This window comes from Carassius auratus, chromosome 14 (genome assembly GCF_003368295.1).
Source record: "Carassius auratus strain Wakin chromosome 14, ASM336829v1, whole genome shotgun sequence".
In the NCBI taxonomy this organism is placed as follows: domain Eukaryota; kingdom Metazoa; phylum Chordata; class Actinopteri; order Cypriniformes; family Cyprinidae; genus Carassius; species Carassius auratus.
Genome location: NC_039256.1, coordinates 4393557 through 4419648, shown reverse-complemented (window position 1 = coordinate 4419648; position 26092 = coordinate 4393557). Strand labels below are relative to the sequence as shown.

The window sequence follows — 26092 nt, the reverse complement described above, 5'->3', positions numbered from 1 at the left end:
GAAAGACATCAAATTTCAAAAGGGAAGAAGTTATGTGGGATGCTGAGCTACATAATGAAGAAAATATGAGTGATGGTGACTGGCTACAGAAGAAACACAATGCCTGTAATTAAAGGCCTACATCAACTAAGGCTCACACCACAGAGACAGCAGAAGTACACAGAGAACAGAAGACTCTAAATGAGTAATTTCCTCTTTTTCAAAGAAGTCTGCTAACAGCTGCGACACCTTAAGAGAACACCTGCAGATCTCAGACAAATCCACTGATTGCTTTCAATAGAGACCGTTACCGTCAAAATAGCAGTTGTCCAGTGGCAGAATATTTGAACAATATCAGGCGCTGATATGATTCATACCTACTTGTAAGAAAACCACAGCAAAAATTGTTGCCTGGTGGTACAGACGATTAAACTCCTACCAGCAGATTGCCATACAAATGATTGCCATGCAACACAAGGTTGGACAGTGGAAAAACTGCAATAACCTGCCTGCCCACAACAAGGAAACTTATGTCAGGCATTGTGCTTGAAGAAATGTGCAAGGCTCAGATGAGAATTGGGAAAAGCATGAAGGCCAAAAAACATTGGGTCTCGTTCACTAAATATGCGTAGGCACAGATTTTTGCCTGAAATGTGCGTACTGACGTTTTCACGAATAAATCATGATTCATCAAAAACTTTCGTACTAAAATTTATCCTAAATATACGAGGTCCAAACAACAATCACCTGATCTATCCTTATATAAACGGTGATTAATGTGTCTCATCTTGTGTTTAGAGGCATGGCACACTTGGTACTGCTTGAAGACATCGTGGGGCGTGCTCTAAGGAGAAAGCGCGTCTTTAGAGAACGCACAGATATGTTCGCTGAGAGTGACGAATGGCTGTTCAGTCACTTTAGGTTGCCCAGAGAAGTCCTCATTGATTTATGCAACTCACTGGAACCACACCTAAGCCACATCACTAACCGTTCTCACCCTATACTACCTTATCTCCAAGCCTGTGTTATAACCCATGCTTCTTTTTTTACCTGTGCCCGTTATGCCAGTGGATACACTTTTAAATAAAAAAATTTTCCTGGCTTCCACCTCCGACAGCAAAACCTCACGTTCATTATCGTTAAAGATAAAGTTATTTTTCTTTGTCTTTTGTTTCGGTGCCATAATTGTCTTTCTCTGTACAAGTGCCTCGTTGTGGAAAGCCCTTATATGGAGCTGGTTTGGGTGTGAATTATGCTAATTACTGATCTCGCGCACGCGGGCGCTCATTTAGAAGACTCCAAATTCACTTACAGAAGAACGAGTTTAAGAACAAGCTCATGTGCGTATGCATGTGTTGTGAATTAGGCGGAAAGTTCTCGTGAGAAGTTCAAATGTGCGTATAAATAAGATAATTGTATGCAAAAATTAGTGAATGAGACCCAATATCTGCTGAGTACATAATAGGTCATCAAGAAAGTAGATTGGATGCATGTGCTACCAGGTGCTGGAAATAGCATGGCAAAAAGATAACACACATGAATTAATTATGGCTGCACAAACATGAGAATGGGATCTATGTGAGTTCATAACAAGTTCAAGGAGAATGTACAGTATAGGGTCAACATGTATGTTAGACCCTATACCATCTAAGCTCCTAAAAGAGGTGCTTCCAGAAGTCATAGGTCCTCTTTTGACTATTATTAATTGCTCATTGGCATTAGGATATGTCCCCAAAACCTTCAAACTGGCTGTTATTAAGCCTCTCATAAAAAAACCACAATAGACCAATCTCGAATCTCCCTTTTCTGTCCAAGATACTAGAAAAGGTGGTATCCTCACAATTATATTCCTTCTCCTTAGAGTTACAAATGATCTGCTCTTATCATCTGATCGTGGGTGTATCTCTCTATTAGTTTTATTGGATCTTAGTGCTGCGTTTGACACAATTGACCACAGCATTCTTTTGCATAGACTTGAGCACTTTGTTGGCATCAGTGGAAGTGCATTAGCATGGTTTAAATCGTACTTATATGACTGCCATCAGTTCGTAGCAGTGAATGAAGATGTATCATATCGATCACAATTGCATATGGAGTACCTCAAGGCTCAGTACTAGGGCTGCTACTCTTCACGCTTTATATGTTACCCTTGGGAGATATCATCAGGAATCAAGGTGTTAGCTTTCACTGTTATGCTGATGATACTCAGCTCTATATTTCCTCGCAGCCCGGTGAAACACACCAATTTGAAAAAATAATGGGATGCATAGTCGATATAAAAAATTGGATAACAGTTATTTCTTACTGTTAAATTCAGAAAAAACAGAGGTGTTAATTATAGGGCCTAAAAACTCTGCTTGTAATAACCTAGAACAGTCTAAGACTTGATGGTTGCTCTGTCAATTCTTCGTCATCAGTTAGGAACCTAGGTGTGCTACTTGATGGCAATCTTTCCTTAGAAAGCCACGTTTCTAGCATTTGTAAAACTGCATTTTTCCATCTCAAAAATATATCTAAATTACGGCCTATGCTCCCAATGTCAAATGCAGAAATGTTAATCCATGCATTTATGAATTCAAGGTTATACTATTGTAATGTTTTATTGGGTGGTTGTTCTGCACGCTTAGTAAACAAACTACAGCTAGTCCAAAATGCAGCAGCAAGAGTTCTTACTAGAACCAGGAAGTATGACCATAAAAGTCCTAAATGTGTGAGAAACAGCCCATAGAGAGTGTTCCTTGTTATGTGTGGAAATTTACAGCTGCTGAGACTCTGTAACCGTGGAAGAGCAGAGGTATATAAGGTGGAGGACTGCCCTCTTCTTGGGTCGGTTTCACTCTGCAGGAACTCAGTGTTGCTGTATGACTGTCTGACTAAAAGCTTTCTTTTAAATACCGTATACCTGAGAATGAGTCTGTCTCTTATGCTGATGAGAGTTGATTTAAATTTTGCCACGACAACAGCGATATCATTGACTTGATTGCAGATAAATGCACAGACACTATTTAAACTGAACAGAGATGACATAACTGAATTCAATGATGAACTGCCTTTAACTATCATTTTGTATTATTGAGACACTGTTATCCAAATGAATGTTGTTCAGTGCTTTGACGCAATGTATTTTGTTTAAAGCACTTCATATAAATAAAGGTGATTGATTGAGTATACCCTGAATTTTTTATTTATTATTATTATAATTTTTTTATTATTTGCATAAAAGCAGCTTCTGAATCTATTAACTCAAGACCTGAATCTATTAACTCAAAATGTAAGACCTGTTGAGAGTCTGGAGAGTATAAAGTCAAGACTGTGGAAGCAAATAATGATAAGGAGTTCACAGCACATTGCAGCATTAGTGCATGATGGTGGACAGCATATTATCAGTTAAAACTCCTAAAAGCAGACTTCTGTCAGGGTCCTGCCCTGACATTTCATTTGTCTTGTGTTTTCTTCCTGTTTCTATGTTGTCTTATGTGTCAGCACATGGCTTTGTTGAGGGTTTTACTCAGCCATGTGCTCTTCTAGCCCTTCCTGCCTGTTTCCTCTTTCCCACAACATCATGTAAGCCCTTGTTGATTTAATTGTGCTCACCTGTTCCTTGTGTGCCTTCCTCCCTGTTTATAGTTGTCTTTGCCCTTTTGTATTTGCCGGTTTGTGGTAATTTTTACCCTCACTGTGTTTGTCTTTGTCTCTGTCTCAGTCTGTGGATATAGCAGAATTAGGGCCGGGACTCGATTAAAAAAATTAATCTAATTAATTAGAGGCTTTGTAATTAATTAATCAAAATTAATCGCATTTTAATCGCATTTTAATCGCATATAAATATTTGACCTGAGAACAGTGAGAAGTAATTTTTTTCACATGGATTTATAGTATACCAATGAATAATGACTGAATACATAAGCTTAAGCAACAAAATATTGTTTATTTTTGTTCAACCAAGTCTAGCAGACCAGTGCAATTTTTGCCATGAAGTGTAGCAATAGCATATTTAGAAACAATTTAGAAATAGTACATTTCAGAAATTCAGGAAGCTTATAGGTGCTGGAACCTTCTGTAAAGTGTTTTTTTAAGTAAAACACACTACTGTCAATTACATTCAGAACATTGGAAACACTGACTATTAGAAAACATCTCTCTGTTGCTTCAGAGGCCATAACATACTAAGTCCAACTCTCAATAACCTTGGCCAAAACAATAAGGAGTTCAACATAAAGTGCCAGTTGCAACAACAAAATAATACATAGTTCAACATAAAATTTAAAGTCCACGCTAGCTGCTATATGTTTTGCATTGAGGTGATACTTGAGGCTCGATGTGCTGCTGCGGCGATATGCGAATGCTAGTTGGTGCTCCAGTATAATCGGTTCGCCGAAACTCATCCAGTGAGAAACGTTCCGTGGTGCAAAAATAAGTTATTAAAAATGCGGGAATTTTTTTTCTGTAATTAATTAATCTTAGTTAACGCGTTATTTTTTGTGTAATTAATTAATCTCAATTAACGCGTTAAAGTCCCGGCCCTAAGCAGAATATATGTTCCTGTCTCCATGCCTGTTTGATTTGTTAGTTCTTGCCCTAGTCTTGTCTCTTGTAATTCTAGGTATTCTTGTATTTTCTCCAACTGCTTGGTCTTGCAGTCCCCTCTGTTACTATAGTATTCTGCCTGTTCATGTCTGAGGCAGCTCCAGTGGGGCTTCCCTAGCTGTCTCTGTTTCCTGTGTTCCTGTTGTGGTATCAACTGTGCACCTCACTACCCTTTTGTATCAGTAAGTTTTGACAAAAAAACCCTGTTACTGCAATTAGGTCCTCCTTCCAGATCCCAATGTTACAAACCGGCCAAAGTCAGGGCCCAACAGATGAGCTTCACCACTTGTCACTACAAGACTAAGCCTGTGTTGTCAGTTCCAGATACCCAAGTCAACTGAATTTGCTGCAGCCATCCCTGGGTCAGTCAAACCAGTTCCAGACACTCCTGATTTTACCAAGATTGCTGTGGTTATTCCTGTTCCAGTGAAGTCAGTTTGAGCTACCTCTGAGCTTTAGACACTTCTGAGACTGCTGCAGCCATCCTTGCTTCAAGCAAATCTGTTCAGATCATTCCTGAGACCACTACAGTTATCCAAGTCAGTCAAGTCCATTCCAGACTAGGTTGATCCAGACCGATGTGGCCATTCCAATTGCCCAGGCCATTGTAGCCACCTCTGAGTCAATCAAGTCAGCTTCACTTACCCCTCAGATGTGGAGGAGAAGGAGGGGGGCATGCATCTCAACTCATCTCAACTTTCCTTCTGAAGACTCTACCCATAGGTCTAGGAGGCCCGAAATCAAGAACCCTCAAGCCCTGCGAGTTCAGAGGTGTCTAGTTCAGTGGCTTTGGTGTCAGAGCCTCAAATTACAGTTACAGTATGAAGCGCTCTCCCAAGCCTCCTGGGTTATTTGACTTTTTTTTTTTTTTACAAACGTTATGCCAGAGACTTTCCAGCCTTTCCTGTTATGTCCACAAAAGATGTCCCTGTCAGTCATGTCAAGTCCCCAGAGATCAACCCTTGTTGGACTTGAAAAGTCTATAGACTTTTCCTGCCTGTTAAGTTATGGCCACATAAAATGTTCCTGCCTGTCCTGTTATGTTATCTGATATCATCCTTGCCAGTTGGGTCATGGCAAAGGAGGTATGTTCCTGTTTGTTTTTTCACAACCTAAGAGGTTGTTCCTGCTAGTCAAGTTGTATCCATTGAGATCATACTAGACCAGCTCTCGGCTGTTTCTGACGAGTCCCTCGCAAGATGTTCCTGTCAGTTTTGTCCTATCCTTGTAGATCGATCCTGTCTGTCTTGCTTAGCACACAGATCTATTCAGAGCTAGTCCTGCTTGTCAAGTTACACTCACTGTTATCATACCAGACCAGCTATTTGCTGCTTCTGATGAGTCCCTACGAGTATGTTCCTGTTAGTCACATTCCACCTGTGGCGGCTGTCCCTGAGCATACTGCTCTCCGTTATTACCTCCTGAAGATGTTCCTGTGCAGTCTGCGGCAGCCTGTGAGTGTCCAGAGTTTGATCCAGCCCCTGTGCTGCCTGCTCATGACCCTGACTTCATACCCCCACCCCCCCATGTGCTCATCTAGCCCCTACTTGTTTCCTATTTACCACAACCTCTTGTAAGCCCTTTTTTGGTTTGATTGTGCTCATCTGTTCCTTGTGTGCCTTCCTCCTTAGTTATAGTTCTCCTTGCCTCTTGATTCTTGTTTTTTGGATTTGGTCAGTTTTTGTCTCTTTGCTTTTATTAGTATTCATTTAGTTTCATTAGTCCTGATCTTTTGTTTGCATTTTTGGTTGATATTTAAGTTCTGTTAATATAATTATTTTCTATTAAAAAATATATATATATATATATTCTTGCCTGTCTTGGAGTAATTTGTGTTCCTGTGGAGCCTTGTTTTGTCTTGTGGTGTTAAAGTTCCAGTCCTGACTGGTTCCTGCCCATTGGTTTGGCATGTGGGGTAATTCAGAGTTTACGCTCAACAAGTATCTGAGCTCAGCCCTATAGTGCTTTGCTCTGTTTTCTCCTCCGGCCTGGTCTTTCCACCTTCTGTAGTGTTCTGCCAGCTCATGTCTTAGGCTGCTCCCGTGGCTTTCCCTAGCTGTCTCTGTTTCCTGTGTCCCTGTTGTGGTATCAGCTGTGCACCTCACTACCCTTTTGTATCGGTCTGTTGTCAAATAAACCCTTGTGAAGCTGGGCTCAAAGTACAGGATTGAAAGACTAGCCAAATCACCAAAAATAAGTGTTCTCACTTAAATTCTTGGGAGAAATTACTGTGTTTATAGGACATTTCTTCAAGAGTGGTGATCAATTGGCCCTTCAATTGATCTGTGCAGTTATTTTATCCAAAAGAAAGAAGAAACAACAAAACAGAATATGGCCGAAACAATGGTTTAGAAGATATGGACTTTCAGTACTGCAGAAAAAGTTGGAGGTAATTAAACGGTATAGTTAAATGTTGTATTATATACAATAAATGCATTTGTTAAATTGATTTCTATTTAGTTGATTTGACAAATTTTTAGCTTTTCGTTTCTGTTCATAAAGATGCACGATAAGAGTGTTTATGCCATCTGCACTGTGTTTGGCTGGATTAGTTTCACCTTGTTATTGTCTGCTCACATTACGAGATCACGTGGTGATAAAACCAAACAGGTCTGAAAATATCGTATTGTCTGTGATTGCTCGAGACAGGTTCTGATTCACGTTGCTGACCTGCACATATTAACGATCTTCGGCAACTGCAATGAGCACCAATGTGGTTACAACCAAAGGGGTTTTGTTGCAGGCTATTGAAATATGTACGCGACAGCAAAATCCAACCAAAAATCTTATAGTGTAAGGCTTTCAGCAACTGGTTCCTCCTCCCAGATCACTGACAGCTAGAGTTCTTACTAGAACCAGGAAGTATGACCATATTAGCCCAGTTCTGTCAACACTGCACTGGCTTCCTATTAAACATCATATAGATTTTAAAATCTTGCTTATTACTTATAAAGCCCTGAATAGTTTAGCACCTCAGTATTTGAACAAGCTCTTGTTATATTATAGTCCTCCATGTCCGCTGCATTCTCAAAACTCAGACAGTTTGATAATACCTAGAATATCAAAATCAACTGTGGGTAGCAGATCCTTTTCCTTTTTGGTGCCTCAACTCTGGAATAACCTACCTAACATTGTTCGGGAGGCAGACACACTCTTGCAGTTTAAATCTAAATTAAAGACCAATCTCTTTAACCAAATCCGTTAAAGGATTTTTAGGCTGCATTAATTAGGTAAACCGGAACCGGGAACACTTCCCATAACATCCGATGTACTTGCTACATCGTTAGAAGAATGGCATCTACGCTAGTATTAGTCTGTTTTTCTCTTATTCCGAGGTCACTGTAGCCTACAGATCCAGTCTGTATCAAGATAGAATAGAATAGAATAGAATAAATCTTTATTGTCCACCGGGGTGGAAATTTTTCTTTGGCTCACCGCAATGTACAGGACAGATAAACATACAAACAATGTCTCAAACATAATAAAGAAATATTCCTAAATAAAATAATAAAAAATAAAGAAAGATACAATGCAAAATAGCATATTAAGAATAATATACTTAGATACATTAAAACAGCAGCTCATTTGTTTGTTGTTATTTTTTTTGGTTAAGAATACTAATGACATTTGGAATAAAATATATTTTTTAATTATTTTAGCCAGAGGCACTCTGACGCCCCTCCCAGACTTCAGAAGCTCAAACTCGCTAGAGAGGGGGTGAGTACTATCTACAGTGATTTTCCTAGCTTTCTTCCTTGTTCTGTCAATGTATATTTGGGAAAGTGGTCTTTGTGGTTTTCCTACTATTTTACTAGCCATTGACACTATCCTGTTGAGCTTTTTCTTAAGCTTACAGTTTAAATTGTCAAACCAAGAAGAGAGATGGAAAGTTAAAAGATCAGAGGGTCACTATGGTCACTCGGATCCAGTACATATCCAGCCCAGATGGTGGCGCCTAGTAAGGAACTCTACAGCCCTGAAAGACAGCGGAGACCAGGACAACTAGAGCCCCAGATACAGATCCCCTGTAAAGACCTGGTCTCAGATGACCACCAGGACAAGACCACAGGAAACATATGATTCTGCTGCACAATCTGACTTTGCTGCAGCCTGGAATTGAACTACTGGTTTCGTCTGGTCAGAGGAGAACTGGCCCCCCCGACTGAGCCTGGTTTCTCCCATGGTTTTTTTCTCCATTCTGTCACCGATGGAGTTTCGGTTCCTTGCTGCTGTTGCTTCTGGCTTGCTTAGTTGGGGACACTTCATTTACAGTGATATCGTTGTGATTGTACCGCTACTATTTAAACTGAACTGAGATGATGACATCACTGAATTCAATGATGAACCACCTTTAACTGTCATTTTGCATTATTGACACACTATTTTCCTAATTAATGTTGTTCAGTGGCTTTGACACAGTCTTTTTGTTTAAAGTGCTATATAAATAAAGGTAACTTGACTTGACATCTTCTTTTGCAATGGCCATCCCTTTATTTTCTTCATTCTTCCATTCATAAATCTTAAATCTTAAATCACATGGGTCTATTTGTAGCAATAGTTGTAGTTGTATCTCGGCCAAATATTGCCCTAACTTTCAGATGATGCATAAATCTCAGTTTCAAAATTTTTAACTGATAACTGATTTTTTTTTTGTGGTCCAGTGTTACATATATCCTTGTCATAGCACTATAATAACCAATGTTTTTGTTGTGCTTCCTTAAATCCCAGCATTTCCATTTATAGCAGTTATTAGAGCCTTCCCATCTCTGTCACATTCATCTCACTGACTAAGTCATTTTACACCGCCCTCGTCATCTATTTCTGTTTTCTGTTCATTAGTATTTTTAGTGGCGATGTCAAACCATGTCATATGCCAAACAATTTATAATAAAAGGATGTTCTGAGAGAGAGATAAAGATGAACACAAAGCAAAAAAAGGTGGAAATAATTTGACACACACACGTATATATATATATATATATATATATATATATATATACAGATTTTGATTTTCAAAGATTTATTATAAAACTTTATTTCTTTTCCTCAAAATGCATTAAATATATATGTATATATACGTATATATAAGAACACACACACACACACTTGACTTGGTCAGAAACAGTAAAAATATGAACTATTACAATTTAAAATAACTTTTTAATAAAGTACTATTTAATTATGTTGTAGAAAATCGAAATGATCAGCATTCATTTCTTTAGTGTCATGTGATCTTTCAAAAATCAATCTAATATGCTGATTTGGTGCTTAAGAAACATTTATTATAATCAATTTAGAGAACATTAGTGCTGCTTAATATTTTTGTTGAAACTGTTATATTGTTTGTTTTTCAGGATTCTTTAAAGAACAAAAAAAGTGGGTTTTGGGTTCAACTCAGAGCAAATCTATACTGTATGCTGTACTTCACTGTAGCTGTTTATGTAAATTATTTTCAAGTAGCCAGTGGTTCTCAATTAGGCAGCTGGGACTCACTGGGCAGCCTTACCAAGCCTAGCCTGGAGAGCTAGTTAAAGTTTAGTTATATATTGTTAAAAAACAATAAAAGAAAAGATGCACAACATTATTATTATTTATTTTTTTTAGTTTATTTAGCATGTGTATTTGGGTGCAAAGTTTAATACTGTACAAAAACACCACCTTGTGCGCCATCTGCTGGTGCCCCTTAGGTAAATGTCTTACATCTGTAACAAATATAACAAGTTTTGATTCACAAAGCTTTTAATGCCATGGTCTGGACTACTAATTTGTAACTTTCTTCACTTTTTGGCAACATGTAACAGGCTCTTTACATAGAACCATTGTCCAAGTGCGTTTGTTTATTTATTTACTTATTAACACAGGTACTGTTTCATAAATGACATGTGACTAATCATACTGAAGTTGCAGGACAATAACGTCATGATGGTAAATGGCACCTTAAGAACTCAAAGGAATGTTTCAGGAAGTTTACATGTTCTGACAAGATTTGTAGAAGTTAGGGACAAACATTACAACAGTAACAAATTCAGTCAATTTCACTTAACGTCTTATAAAAAATTCCCTTTATTTGAAGTAATACTGATATATTTTGTAAAAGAGATCTTACAGTGAGCAGACTAAATAATAGCTACTTCATTAGAAGCACCGAGGAGGATGTGTTTCACACAGTGTCCAGCAGAGGGCTACTTCAACCAATGAGCATGTAAAATGTATAATATATTATACATATATAAGAGAAAACATGTTTTTGTTGCAAAGTTATAATATATTATTATTATGATTATTTGCAACAAAACATGTTTTCTATTCAACAGTTGTACACTGGATAGTGGAAGATAACCAGTGCCTTCCCCATTTTTCATCTGATATTTTCTTAGTGTAATGTTCATGGTCACAAAGCTTGCTCCTTTTTGCAAGATCCAGTAACTAACGTGCATAAAAAAATAGCAAAGAGGGTGGGGAAGCGGTCAATTTCCTTCTATGATCAGCAGAGATAACACACCACATACCATCACAGGGTCAAGAGTCAACCTCTGCAAAACAGGGCACTGAAAGGTTAGTAAAATATTTCTTTTCACTATACATTTTTGTGTAGTTTTGTAAAGAAAAACTAATAAGAAATAGAAACCAGTTTTAAAAGTCATAGGTCAGATTTATATTCCCTTTGCCTAGAGGGCTTATGAAGAGGCACTTTTGTTGGCACTTGCTCGCTGGGCTGCTTGACGCCGACAGTGCAGGTACACATAAAGAGGGTTGATGAAGGCCAGGAGACTTAGAACGGTCAGCCCGATGTTCACCTAGAGAAACCAATTATTACAGTTCAACCAACACTTGCTCTAAACAGGGGCTTTTTAAATGTCAGAAATTCTTTAAATAAACTGTTATTTAGTTTTTTTTTTTTTTTTTCTTGATGGGTGTGTGAACAGAACATAACCATTTCAAACCTCAGAAAAATGACAAATATGCTGAATCTTTCTCTGTCAAACAAATGCCTTTCTTTGCTTAGGACTAGAGGATTTCAAAAGATAAACAGTTGTTTCTTATTCTGTAGCTGACTCAAACCGTTTTAAGAAACATAAAAATGTGAGTTGTTTGTCAGACTCCAAGGAAGTTCCAAGGAATGACAAAGTTAAATAAATAATAATATAAAACAAACCAATAAACCACAGTGAATGTACACATCTGTTATAATCACACACTATGAAAGTTAAAACCTGATCTCCACTGGAAGGTTATAATACAGTTGGGTAATTTGCTCACACACTGTATGTTTATTTTAATCTAAAGTTGTGGTCACATTTCTGTAAAGTTTCACAGGAAAAATCATGTAATTTAAATATAAATCAACATAATCAATAATTTCATGTGAAAGCGAAAGATTCTGGATTTTCTGAGTTGAACCTGACTTCTGCGTGAACTCATATATCGCTACACCATTGAAATTTGCTAATGCGACCTCACCTTATTACAAAATGCATGTACATTTGGGAAAGATAAATGCATTAAGAAGCTTACATAAAAAGGGTCTCCACCCAGTGGTCCTTTAATGAGGGTAAAGCAGGGATACTGGAGCAGTGAGAAGACAGCTGAGAGAGCCATCACCATTCCAAATAGCTTTCCGAAGTGTTCAGATGGAAACCTGAAAAAACAAAAAACTAAATCAGAAACATATTCGCAATTATACATTAATTACTAATATCTGTAACTCACAGATAATCTAATATTGATTAGATAAAATGCCATTTAAGTGTACTTAGAGAATACACTGTCATGACTGGATCTTAAGACAAAATGAGCTTTTTAATAATGTCCACTTAAATGTTTAGTATAAAGTACATTTTAAATAATTTCAATACTCAATACCCTTTTGTCATGCTTCGAAGAAGTACACTTTCATTTGTTGACGTGTTGACCAACATACTAACACACAGTACTTGATAATAATTTTTACATGTAGTGTGTTATTTGATATTACAGTTAAAGTGAATATATCTGAAATGAATTCAATTGCAACTTCATTGTTACTAATGTTAAATTACAAATATATTGTTACAAATACAAATATTTTACTTTAATGACAATATAAGTAATAATAACATTACATACTTAAAGTAGATATACTTTAAGTCCTACTTAAGTGTGTCAGTCCATATAACTGCATTTAATATAATTTTAAACTATTTAGTACTATAAATTGTAAATAACATGCATTTAAGTGTCTGCACACATTAAATTCTGTTCACACTTAAGTATATTATTTTAATGTATTTTTTTAAAAGTATGCTAAAATGTATTTCATTTTCACAAGAGTAATATACATCTATCTGTTGTTATTTACCCTAATGCCAACTCATTTAATTTCTTAAAACTGTCATACAGGTTTGTACAGGTTGTTTTTATACAGTGTTTGGGTGGACTATCTAAGTTCTTATGGGCCTGTGATGACTCACGCCACACTGATGAAAGCAGCATTTCCTCCATAGAGGAAAGATCTGTTGAGGACTTGCAAGATGAAGGTGAGGTACTGCAGAGGAAGGATAGGGGTAGCGGCACACACTGAAAACAGCACACACTGCAGCGCCGTCAGCGACAGAGACAATATGGCTGGCTTCAAGTCTGCTTCTCGTTCACTTTGTCCTGTATAGCACAGTATTTTACAAATTAAATTTTACACTCTCAGAAAAATAAGTGTGATTTTAGTAGACATAAAAAAAGGCTTTTATGTTATCATTGACCTAAAGCAATTTTGAAGTAGTTTATATATATATGGTATATATTATTTTAAATTACTTATTACTTACTTTAAAAAAAATCATTTTTCTCTTAAATTATACACGGTGTGGGGAAATGATTTTACTATTAATTAAATAATAATTTAATTTTACTAATTATTAAATAATATTTTAAACCCAGTAGTTAATATGAATACAATGTTGCTATTTAATACATTTTAAATAGTTCTTCTGTAAATAAATTATTAAATCAAATCAAATCTACTAATGCCTCTCCAATCTAGTATGCGTAACAGTTGTTGTGCAACAAATCCGCATTTTAGCAGATAATAGCCTATAACAGATACTGTTTGTCTGTTTCATAAATGGATATTCAGCATTTTTACAAAGTACACCAACTGCAGATAAATCTGGACCTAACAAAAAAAAAATGTAATTAATTAATTAATTAATAAATAATAATAAATAAATAATGAATGATGATGATGATAATGCTAATGCCATGCTTGATGACTATGGCCCAGACAATCTCATAAGGTGATTCAGATCAGCAGCTCAGTTTTCTACATTTCTGTCAGGAATTTAATAAATGCTGTTTTTGGTCTAGGGCCCCCTTCCTCAGATCTTGCCCTGGAGGTCCAATGAGCTGGAGAGTTTAACTCCAACCCTGATTAAAGTCACCTGCCTGCGATTTTCAATCATTGGGATTGATGATCCAAAAGACATTGATTGGCATTGATTAGAATAGATCTAAACTCTGCAGGAAAGTGGATCTCGAGGTCCAGATTTGAGGAACCCTGGTCTATGGAGTGAGTTTTCTCATTTTTTCATATAATGAATACTGAATACTACCAAAACAAACAAAGAAAATTAGATTTTTCATCATATGACCCTAAGGAAATGTGTGCATTTATGTGTTGACCTGGTTCTCGTTGCTTTCCTTTTTGGCGGTCCATGATAAGGCCATTCCAGGGAGCACACAGTATCCCACACAGCTGAGTAAATGCAAACGCATTTGTGTATCTACTGACTGTTAGCAAAAACAACAGGACTGTTTACAACTGAGAAAATGATAAAAACTCAAGCTCATGAGTTTACACACATGACACAGTCTGAGCCTGTTGGTATGTCTATATCTATTCATACTGCTCAAAGGCATGGCTTCACCTGCCCATAAATAGCTGGACATGAAGATAAAGAGACTGTGTGTCTGTGTGGTATGCGTGTGTATACCAAGGCCTGGGTCTCCAGCAGCCAGATGATTCAGCATCGGGTTTAAGGTCCCGATGAACAAATAGTGTCTCAACTGCATCACTGAAAGCCACAGCAGATGCCAGAAGAAGAACCAGGAACGCAAACAGCTCTTGAAACTACGCTCTGACAAAAACATATACATTCATGTTGATACACTTCATATGATATATTTCACAATAAAGTATTAGTAAAAGTAAAAGGGGAAGGAACACATAATGCAAGGGCTTAATGAGAATAGCAGAGAAAGCAGTTACTAGGAATGTCTTTTTTATTATTTTCCACCATAAATTCTATGGTTATTCATAGTGAAGGAGTGGATGCCGAGTTGCCATATCCTTCAAATTGATATTAATAATATTATTACATTATTTCTTGTTTGCCTATTAATCAAGTTATGGCAAGAGTGAAATGTGTAACCTTATGTGCGCTTATGAGATATTAAAGAATCCAGCTATACCCTCTCTAAGATGATGACTTCTTACTGTGTGTGTAAAGAACCATACTGATGAAATTCTAGCTAGGGCTAAGCGGCCTTGAAGTTCTGATAAGTTTTCTGCGTATGTGTGTTAGTATCTGTCTGTACAGGGAGAAGCTCAGATAGTCCCAGGACGAACGTTCAACTGCCAATGTCCAGCATATCAGATATACATCTTTGGAGAGATGTATCAAGTCTGACCTCTGATCACCAAAATAGTTGTCAGAAGATATGTTTGAATCATTTACTTTAATTGAACGCATCTCTGACTCCTGGTCTTCATTCATCATATCTGGTTCTTGGGTTTTAACTGTACATTCCCCTACAACAGATGTACAGTACTTGCGCTAACCATACATTTAAAAGTATTTTACAGTAAAACTGCATATAATATGATCTTAAGCATTTACAGTTATTCACCATATATGATAATGTAACTAAGAGTAAATAAATTAATATTTTTTGACTGTATTACATTTTTTTCCTGTTTAAAAAACAAAACAAAACACAGGCCTTTTTTTTTTTCTTTTTTTTTTACAGTAAATGTTACATTGTAGTTTAATGGGGGGGGGAGGTTGTTTGTTAGTTTTTTTGCTTAAAAACGTGTGAGCTATTCTGACAGTCATCTAAATACTGCAAATGCATATAGTAGACACACCGCTGTTAAGTATTGAAAATGTTCTTACCCATTTTGACTGTGTTTTGGCCTTGAGGAGAAGTCTCTTTAAATGGCATTTCCTCCTCAGCCTGGGATTTTTGGATGTTTTTCTCTTCGACATTTGCAACTGCATAATCCTGAGTCCTACCACAATTCATCCTACCACATTTAATAAGAAACAGACATGGGCAAAGCATTGTTAGAGGAAACGTATCCAGTATAGACAGTGAAGCATATAGTCAATCTGTGAAGAACAAGCATTCTGAATATCATTATTCTGAAGTAGGTATTTCACCTTACAAAAAAAAAAAAGACAGGAGAAAAAGCAATTGGTAAATATTATTAATAAATATTTAATATTATACATTCATACCCTTCTTCATTTCATTGCAAAAACATTTGAACGAGCGGTTTTCAACCAAGAATCTGCCTTTCCCATACAGAAAAACCTCCTCAAGAGCAACCAGTCTGGTTTCAGAAGTGGACATTTAACCAAGACTGCCTTGCTCTCAGTTGTCAAAACCCTACGACTGGCAAGAACAGATTTCAAATCTTCAGTACTTATCTTGCTGTATCTCTCCACTGATTAATGTTTTGACATGGTTCAAGTCAAGTCACCTTTGTTTAAATAGTGGTTTTAACAATAAAGATTGTGTCAAAGCACTTTACAGTATTAAATAGGAAAATAGTGTGTCAATAACGCAAAATGACAATAGTAAACACTCAACTTCAGTTAAAGGCAGCTCATCATTAAATTCAGTGATGTCATCATCCAGCTCAGTTAAGTTTAAATTGTATCTGTGCAATCAAGTTGACAATATCACCGGATATTAAGTGTCCTCAACTAAGCAAGCCAGAGGCGACAGAGATTGTGATTTGTGATTGATGATCAGTTGACTTTCTCAGACCACATTGTTAAAACTGCCTGGCCCCGCTGATTTGCTTTATTAAACATCAAGAAGATCAGGACCTTTCTTTCGGAACATGCTCCACAACTCTTTGTTCAAGGTATTGTTCTATCCAGGCTGGACTATTGCAATGCTTTCTTGGCAGGTCTTCCAGAGAGTTCTATCAAACTTAATCCAGAACATGGCAGCAAGATACATTTTTAATGAGACGAAAATAATGCACTTAACACCTCTGTTTATCAGTTTACACTGTCTACCAATAGCTGCTAGCATAAAATTCAAAGCATTGATGTTTGCCTATAAAACCACCACTGGATCTTTTATTATACAATTAACAAAAGCAAAAAAAAAAAAAAAGCAAAAAAAAAAAGAAGAAGGCCTCTAACACTGGCTTACTATATTCTTTTTCTATTCTAAATGTTTTCTTTTATTTTTTTATATAATTAAAAAAACCTTGCTATATGTACTTCATTAACCACTTCAGCTGTTATTTGGATTTTTTTGAGAATTAGGCATATGCAATATTGGACCCACCAGTAGGTCCACAGAGTTGATGTGGTTTTAAGCTAACTGAGACTTCTTATAGCACTTGCATATCGTTGCTCTTTTGTTGATTTGTATTGCTTCCATTGTCCTCATTTGTAAGTTGCTTTGGATAAAAGCATCTGCTAAATGACTAAATGTAATATAATTAAATAATAAAATAATATGAAACAAAACTCTGACTACTTATCTTGTTGTTTGTTGTTTTCCTGCAGGCAAAGTTTCATATTGTTTGCATCTAATACCCCCCCCCCCCCAAAAAAAAAAGGTGTTGATTGTGTTGTTTACCCATAGGTGTAGTTCTCCGGAAGCGGGTATGGGATATGTTTACGCGGCATCAGCACAAATGTCCGGAACAGATGAATGACACTGCAGCAGGCCAAGAAGAGGAAAGACCCTTGCAGAGAGACTCCATCCTCATACAGCAACTGAAAGAGATAGATGTGACCATCATAATTCAAGATTTCACCAACAATCTTATCTTTCTCTCCAGTGTGAGATGTTTTATTTGCCTCTTACCTTGATGATGAGGAAAACTGCAGAGGAAGAGTCAAAGGCTCCATTATACAGTGTGATTATAGTGGAACGGTGAGTGCCAAAGAGATTCCCCACCTAAAGACAGCAGAGGAGATTTCTGCTTAATAATACACAAAACATCCAATAAGAGGATATTTAATTATTAAAGGGTTCATATAATGGAAAAAAATAAAAAGTTAATTAAAGAGATTTATGTTCTGTGTGGACATATGCTTTACAAATATGTTTATCTGTATTGGACACAACAGCAACACCATGTGCCTTCATACTCACTTCACATAAGAAAAGGTTAGCCAAACATAACAAAGGTACTTTACAAACATTTCCTAAAACATTACATTTCATTTCAAAGGTCAGAAACAGACAGGGTTTGGGGTAACGCATTACAAGTAATGCAAGTTCCATTTGCAACAAAAATATATTTTGTTATAAAAAGTACTACCTTTTCTATTTTTATGTTTAGGGTCCCATATAATTATGATCTGATTATTTCCCTTTCAGATTATTTCGATACTCATTTGATTTAGTGATTTGGAACAGATATAATGCTTTAACCCTTCTAGCAAAGTATGCATACATTTAAGATTTGTGACTGTTATCCATTGTACTGTAAGCTTGATAGCAAATCACAGAAATTAACATTTAAACAAGTCCAAAATTCATAGCCTTCCATTCATGTTTCTTAGACACAAAGAACATAAGTAGCAAAACATCCTTCATGGTAGATGTTTGATGAAATTTCTCTCTCAAAAAAAGAAGACATCTGTAGACATCAGACAGAAATAAATTCAGTCTGGTTAGTATTGCATAAAGCTGGTCAAGTTGTTTGTTGAGTTGTTAAATGCGGAACTCAGTTGTTCTTGTGTTTTTCTTGTTTCTTTTTCCATCAGTGAATCTGCTCGCTAATAGCAGGTGTTCATCAGTTTCTGAATTTACTCATTCTCTCTGTCAGGTGGACTAAATTAGTAAACTCATGTAGGGAATAGTGAATGAGGTTGTAAGCTGTGATTTGAAAGCCAGCCTCTGAGTGTCAAATTTGGAAACTGTTTATTCACACGTTATCAATTCAAAGAAAGCAACCTCATATCCTGAGAAAATCCAGTGACTTTTTTTTAGGCAGCTCATGCATTTGATACTATGTTTCACATTGGGTTTGAAGCCTCACTGCATGATGAAACATATTCAGTACCTGTATGTTGGTCACCAAGAACAGAATTCCTCCCACAGCAATGAAGGACAGAGCAGGGAAGAGGAGGACGGAGTTCACTGCAGGAGTGAAAATCGGCTATGACTATAAACAAACCGAAATGTATCAATATACCAAAGGTCAAATAAAGATAAAAAAAACTCTATTTACCAGGACTGGAAAAGGCTATTAACAACATTCCTGCAGTGTAAACTGATCTGTAAAATAAACCATAACATGAGAATATGAGAGTGGTTAAATAAACAGGTGACAGAGCCTACTTGACGTTTTCTCTGCCCTCCTGTCTCAAAACATGTGCATAAAATGCCTTTCAAAATTTTGGGATCAGTAAGACATTATCACTTGTATTCAGCAAGGATGAATTAAACTAGTCTTTCGAAATAAAAGAGATTTATGTGCTGTGTGGATATATGCTTTCAAAGAGGTTGGTCTCTATTGGACACATATAATTCAACATATACAATCACATATAGTTCAAATATAAACCCCTCTGTTCCCATGCAATCTGTCTAATTTTTCACACAGCAGAAATACAAGTCTAATTTAATACAGATCCCTCCTAATTGCTTTTAAGGAACAAATGGATAACAGGAGAGTAAACAGTCTTATAACAGCCTTTAACCATCACTACACTCAAAATATAGACATTTTGTGAATACAGTTATAGTGTTTATATAAACACTAAAATGACCCGTTAAAATAAAAGGATAGAAGAACACATCCCTTGCAAAAATACAACAGCAATATGATGGCATCAGGTGGTAATACCCTAGTATTGACTGATTACCATATTTGTGTGCCACAAGATATGCTGGGGTACTTCAAAGAATATCATAGTATTACCTTTTTGTGTGGTTGTGATATTGGTATGTAGGACAGGCATCTTTAGCAAGACAGATACACATGCAAATCTGACTTACATTCCCAGTAGCCTGGCAACTGTAGTACCAAAATGGTCAAACAGGAAGCCATTTGGCAGCGTGAGGAAGTTGTTCATGAAGGATGCGACGGTGAAGATGAGTGAGAGCTGCTCATCTTGTCTACTGCAATCTAACACACAGCAAATGTTAAATGTACTACACAGTTTCCACAGCTAGACATGCATGCACAATGCATATGTTTGTATTTTCAACTGACCTTCAACAGCAGTTCCATTTATTGTGACATTCACACATAAACTCCTGAAGTAGCCTTCAGTCTTGAGGACAAAAACCAATGATGCCCAGCCGAAAACAGCCCCTGCAAACCCCAAACACTCCACTAACCCAGATATCAGAGTAAACCAGGACCGTACCCTAAACCCGCCTCCTCGACAACAAAACATCTTGCTTCTTTCTCTCTGCTGTACTCCTCTGCCCTCTTTCCAAACAGTTTTGGAGTTTCTCCAGTGTCCTTGAAAATAATAAAAAATGTAGTTAGTTCAGCTTTGTTAAGAAAACCTCAAAAATTTCAAATGAGCTACAGCAAGACACGTTTATGCAGATGCACACTTACCCCTGAATCTTCAACTCCTTCAACAAAGTGTACAGACATTCACTTATCCCTCCCTCTCACTTGCTGTCTCTTTATATGGACCTCTGTGTTTCTTTTCCCTCCCATTTTTACAAATCCCTCCTCTTATTTCCTTCTAGGACACTCTCAGCAGCAGATGTTTGTAAGCATTCAATCCAGCACAGATCTCAATAACAGAGCAGTTTGTTGTTGTTGTTGTTTTTTAAACAGAAGCTTGTTGAATTCTGCATCAAACCCTGTGATTTAACAAGATCCCTATCGATTCTTATAAAATTTCAAACTAAAATTGTTAATAAATATAATTTGAAAACACATTTTTCTGTGTATAAATTGAAGTTGGTTCTGGGAATCGGTGTGCCACTGTATACCCCCTTTAACCTTTTTACAGTTAAACTGATTTTGAGAGGAACAAGTGAATGAACTACTGAGGGACCTGATAAGCTCTGAAATACTGGTTTGTGCCTGGTTTGTGACTCCTCAAACATACATTCCACATTAAAGCGTGAGATAGGCAGCTTTGAGCAAAAATGCCACAAAGCAAGATTGTCTGTATGGGCAACATTTTGCGGTTTTGTAGTCAAATAAGAAATGCACTGGTCCACACCCAAATACAAGCTTGTCCATTGTCATTCAGCACAATGAATCATGACTGCTGACCTTGTGATTTGTGGTGGTTCTGTTATTTTCAAACTTAAAATAAAAAGAACAGCAGAAGTTAAATGTGTGATTGGCACAAGACACACTATTTCTGTGCTTCCCTTCCAGTTGAGTGATGCAACATAGTTTATAATGAGATTCTAATTGCACTTTCACAGTTCTTATCACAAGACCACCAAAAGATTTCCTCTTTTGTGTGACCATCTACGTCAAAGTCCTCAGAAATGTGAGGCCCATGATTCAAGAAAGGTCTATTTTAAAAGATGTCTTCAATTCTTGTTGATTTCAAATGGCTTTTTACCAAAGTTTAAATTTAATGAAAAGTCATTTAGACATACATACAGATCAACATTTTTGGAAAAGGGTCTATTTTAATTGTGTGCTTTTTAGTTGTATCATCCTGATATATTTTTGAATTTATGTCCAGAAATAAAAAAAATTACTCATTATATATGCATTATACATAATTGTATTATGTATATTGTAATAAATAAATGCATTATAAGTAATTGTTTGTATAAATTGCATTTTGATTATAGTCTTGGACAAAATTAACCAAGTCATTGACCCTTTTATTCTAGGCAGGAAAATATAATATATATTTTTATTTTATTTATTTGTTTACTTACCTACACTCTTAAAAATATAGGTGCTTCACGATGCCATAAAAAAAAAGTTTTCTTTTTTTTTATTCTAAATGGTTCCATAAAGAACCTATAACATGTTTGACCTTTGGAGTGTGTATTCGACTCTGATTTCTCTGCTGCCTGCCCCAATCTCCGCTTGTTTCTGGTTTCGATTCTGGTTATCCCTGACACACCTGACACCATTATGAATTTCTGCCTGTCTGACCATTCTCTAAATAAATACTGCATTTGGATCCGAACGCCTCTGACTCTCTTCATAACAGAAGATTTTGCCAAACCAGGATCCAGCTGCTTTAATGGATACATCCAGGTCAATCATGAACCCAGTAGGTCAAATTATGAGTCTACGTCAAGGAATTTGGCCCATCGAGGATTATGTGAGGGACTTTGTTGAGTTGGCCCATTTATCTATCATGGATGAGATATGTCTGATGATATTTTTTCGTAGTGGCCTATTTGAGCCACTCGGCTCACTCATGCCTTTTCACAAACGTCATTGGACACTTGAAATGTATATAGATCTGGCACTTCAAAAAAGTGGCTCTGCATTTACTGTAGGTGTTGTGGATGACAAGATGCACAAGATGGCCGCTAGCCCAGCGCCACTGCACAAAATGGCCGCCGCCCCTGAGACTCCACCTGTCGTGGCCACCAGTCCAGCGCCGCTGCACAAGATGGCCGCCATCCCACATCGATGCACAAGATTTCCGCAAGCCCAGCACCGCTGCACAAGATGGCCGCCATCCTAGCATTGATGCACAAGATTCCCGCAAGCCCAGCGCCACTGCACAAGATGGCTGCCGCAGTTGACCTTCCAGAGTTAAGTCAGGTCCCCTTCGACCTTCCAGAGTCAAGTCAGGTCCCCGTCAACTTTCCAGAGTCAAGTCAGGTCCCCGTCGACTTTCCAGAGTCAAGTCAGGTCCCCGTTCATCAGGGGTGCATTTCCCAAAAAGCATCGTTAGCCAACTATGGTCGCAAGTTCCATTGTTATCAATGTAGTTCAACGATTCGGTGTTTCCCAAAACCATAGTTCAAACGAACATTCGCAAACTGCATCACAAACTTGTGTCATTAGAACGACAGCTGTAACCTGTGGTTAGAGGCATAGTTCGTTGTTAGTTTGCTGTCGACGTCATTGATTGTGCCGCACCTGGGCTGTGCTCTAGTCAGAGTTATCGACCCTATGCCCTATTACTTTAGAAGATTTCACCATCCACTTTGAGTGATTTAAAAGACTTAAAGTTGTTGTTTAAGTTTATTACATAATTCGGCTTTTTATTATTATTACAAATTCAGTTTGAAATTTTATAGCAGGGTGGCCCTCGCGATTATTCTCCCTTAGAAGTGCCCTATGAAAGCATTAATCTTGCCGATTAGAACACAGCCATCGTTTCATTTGTGCGGAAAAAAAACGGTAAGTTTGTCAAGTGAGTTATCTTTGTAAAAACATTCCAAAAGACATATGTCTCATATAACTATATTGGTAAAACAGTGTGTTAGAGGTTTTAACTTATATTAAATGATAACACTCAAATCACAGTATTTTTATAGTAATTTTTTTTTTAATTTAATTAATTTTAAATGAATTAACCTAAATAAAGTAACAAAAATATATAAATAAGTGAGTGATTTTTATGTTTTTACAGAATTAGAATATGTGTGAATACATATATGGAGAGAGAGAGACAGTATATCAACTGTTTGCAAAAGTTTTTTTTTTATGTTTTTAAGTGTTCATTTAATGCATATTGGCAAAATAAACCAAATATTTAACAGAAATTATGTCAGATTAAACAAATGGTTTAAACTGCAGTGGTGGCTGGATGCTGCACAGGTGTCAGGACGTATGGGCGAAGAGGACATGTCTACCAGTAGCCAGCTATCCTCAAAGCTATGCACCCTCTTCAACCATCTGTAAACTGGAGAAGTGGCCCACACAAAAGAGTCATGTGTGCATCCATCATGCATCCATCAGGCCATCACCCACCACCTCCATAAATTTCCAACAGCATAATAATGCAGTGTAGCTAACAACTGAATTTAAAGCGTTGTTTCTTCTTATTGCCCTCTGAAGATGTGAAGCCTGATGTTGAAGGGCCAGACTGGAGAGGGCCTGATGTTGAAGGGTCAGACTGGAGAGGGCCTGATGTTGAAGGGTCAGACTGGAGAGGGCCTGATGTTGAAGGGCCAGACTGGAGAGGGCCTGATGTTGAAGGGTCAGACTGGAGAGGGCCTAATGTTGAAGGGCCAGACTGGAGAGGGCCTGATGTTGAAGGGCCAGAGTGGAGAGGGCCTGATGTTGGTGGCCTGAACTTTAAAGGCAAAGGCCTGGTTGATGCACATGTATCTATATCTCCATGGATCCTTGCATTGCAACAGGCCCCAGGATGGCCAAAACTTTCTCTTTCTCTGTAGGGACAGGAGGAACTGAACTGATACCCCATCAATCGTGTTTGCTTCCCTCTTACATGCCGCAGCCCTCCGTTTTATCACACTTGGAAAGTCCCTCCACTTATTTCTGCCTTCTTTGTTCATTTCCATAGCCAGCATCATTAATTTTTTTGTGATTTCTGCCCAGATTTTATTTTTGTCAGCATTTGTAATGCTATTTTTCAGCTTTGAAAATTGCTGGACTTTATTATTTTCCAACTCCTCCAAAAGAACTGCAATTTCATGCTTTGAAAAATGGGGTTTTCGTGTCATTTTCATTAACACGTCAAAAAAAATGGCAAGAAGACATAAATATGAAAAATATAGTAAAATAAGCAATCCACAACAGTACATCACAGTTTTTCAAAATCCATCTTTTTTCAAAAGGGGGGGTGAAATGCTATTTCATGCATACTGAGTTTTTTACACTGTTAAAGAGTTGGATTCCCATGCTAAACATGGACAAAGTTTAAAAAATTAAGTTTTTGGTTTGTCACAAGTTTCGGAAAGTTTTTTCGAGTATGGGTCTGTGTGACGTTAGATGGAGCGGGATTTCCTTATATGGGTCCTAAGGGCACTTCTCCCAGAAGAGCGTGCGCGCCCGTAGTGCAGAGCAGAGACATTCACTGACCAGAGCGAGAGAGCGAAATGTCACAAAAGAAGTTTGTTTTTGGTTGCAAGGGCAAGACAACCCTGCACAGATTACCAAAAAATTAAAATAAACAGCAATAAGGGACCAGTGGATGGAGTTTATTTTTACAGAGCATCAACGGAGTTGTGCAAGTGTTTGTGTTTGTTCCCTGCATTTCGAATATGCTTGTTTTACAAACATGGCCCAGTTTGACGACGGATTTGCTTATCGTTTATTTCTTAAGGATGATGCAGTCCCAACGAAAAAAGGTCACGATCGTGTGTTGGAACCCCAGGCGGTGAGTAAAACTGCTTCAAATATCTCTGTGTTGTTAACTTAACGATCGGCGCGTTAGGCACATCAAGTAAACAACATGCGATGTTGGCATCAAACTGCACTTCCCACATGTACACCTTTAAAAAAAAAAAAGACGACATAAAGTGGAACGTAGTCATTTTCCAAAACCACTAAGCAAATATATACAGTTTCAATACATACTACATAGAGATGTCCTGCTGTAGTCGTTGCTGCTGCTGCTCTTGTTCAATTTCAGCCTCGGGATCTGATTCTGCATCATAAATATACGGCTGAATCTGACTGTTAGCCATGGTTTGTTTTGGATGATGGTTTTTTCCCCACGGTAATGTCACAACTTCCAGATGCTCTCAACGCAAAAGCCTACTCGCGCTCGTGATTCTTTAGCTCCGCCCACACGTCATGCCTCCAGCCACTCGTAATAACAAATTAATGATTTGTTATTACTCAACTCCTAGGTAACATCATTTCAAAAGCGTAATTCGAGGCGAAGAAAAGAGAAAATAAAACCAAATTACTGTAGGTGGCGGTATGTGTTCATGGCTGCAGTCAGCCATTAGATTGAAGAAGAAGAAGAATGACAGCTCAAACCAGCATAGTTTGAACGATGGATCTTCGACACAGGTACCATGGTTTCGTTGTATGGGAAACGCACCCCAGGTCCCTGTTGATTTCCCAGAGTCTAGTCAGGTCACCGCTAACCATCCAGAGTTAGGTCAAGTTACTGCTGACCATCCAGAGTCAGGTCAAGTCACCATTAACACCCATGAGTAAAGTAAAACCACAGTTAAACTTCTTGAGTCAAGTCAAGTCACAGTTGATCTTCAGGAAATAAGTCAAGTCACAGTTGATCTTCATGAGCCAAGTCAAGTGACCAACAATCTTCATGAGCAAAGTCAAGTCACCAAAGATCTTCATGAGCAAAGTCAAGTCACTGTTGATCTTCATGAGCTAGGTCAAGTCACTGTTAATCTTCAGGAATTAAGTCAAGTCACTGTTGATCTTCAGGAACTAAGTCAA

At 37.4% G+C, this 26092-nt stretch overlaps 1 protein-coding gene across 1 annotated transcript; it reads right to left on the bottom strand.

Annotated features, from left to right (window-relative positions):
- Positions 1-10169: 10169 nt before the first annotated feature.
- Positions 10170-20513, bottom strand: slc43a3b (solute carrier family 43 member 3b). The gene is made up of 13 exons (XM_026279638.1): positions 20375-20513; positions 20018-20272; positions 19801-19930; positions 19031-19077; positions 18863-18939; positions 17656-17748; positions 17425-17564; positions 15714-15844; positions 14532-14675; positions 14221-14328; positions 13017-13203; positions 12082-12205; positions 10170-11363 (listed from the first exon to the last, which is right to left on the bottom strand). Exons 2-13 carry the CDS (start codon positions 20202-20204, stop codon positions 11244-11246), a joined length of 1488 nt encoding a protein of 495 aa, XP_026135423.1. The 5' UTR covers positions 20205-20272; positions 20375-20513; the 3' UTR covers positions 10170-11243.
- Positions 20514-26092: the final 5579 nt, after the last annotated feature.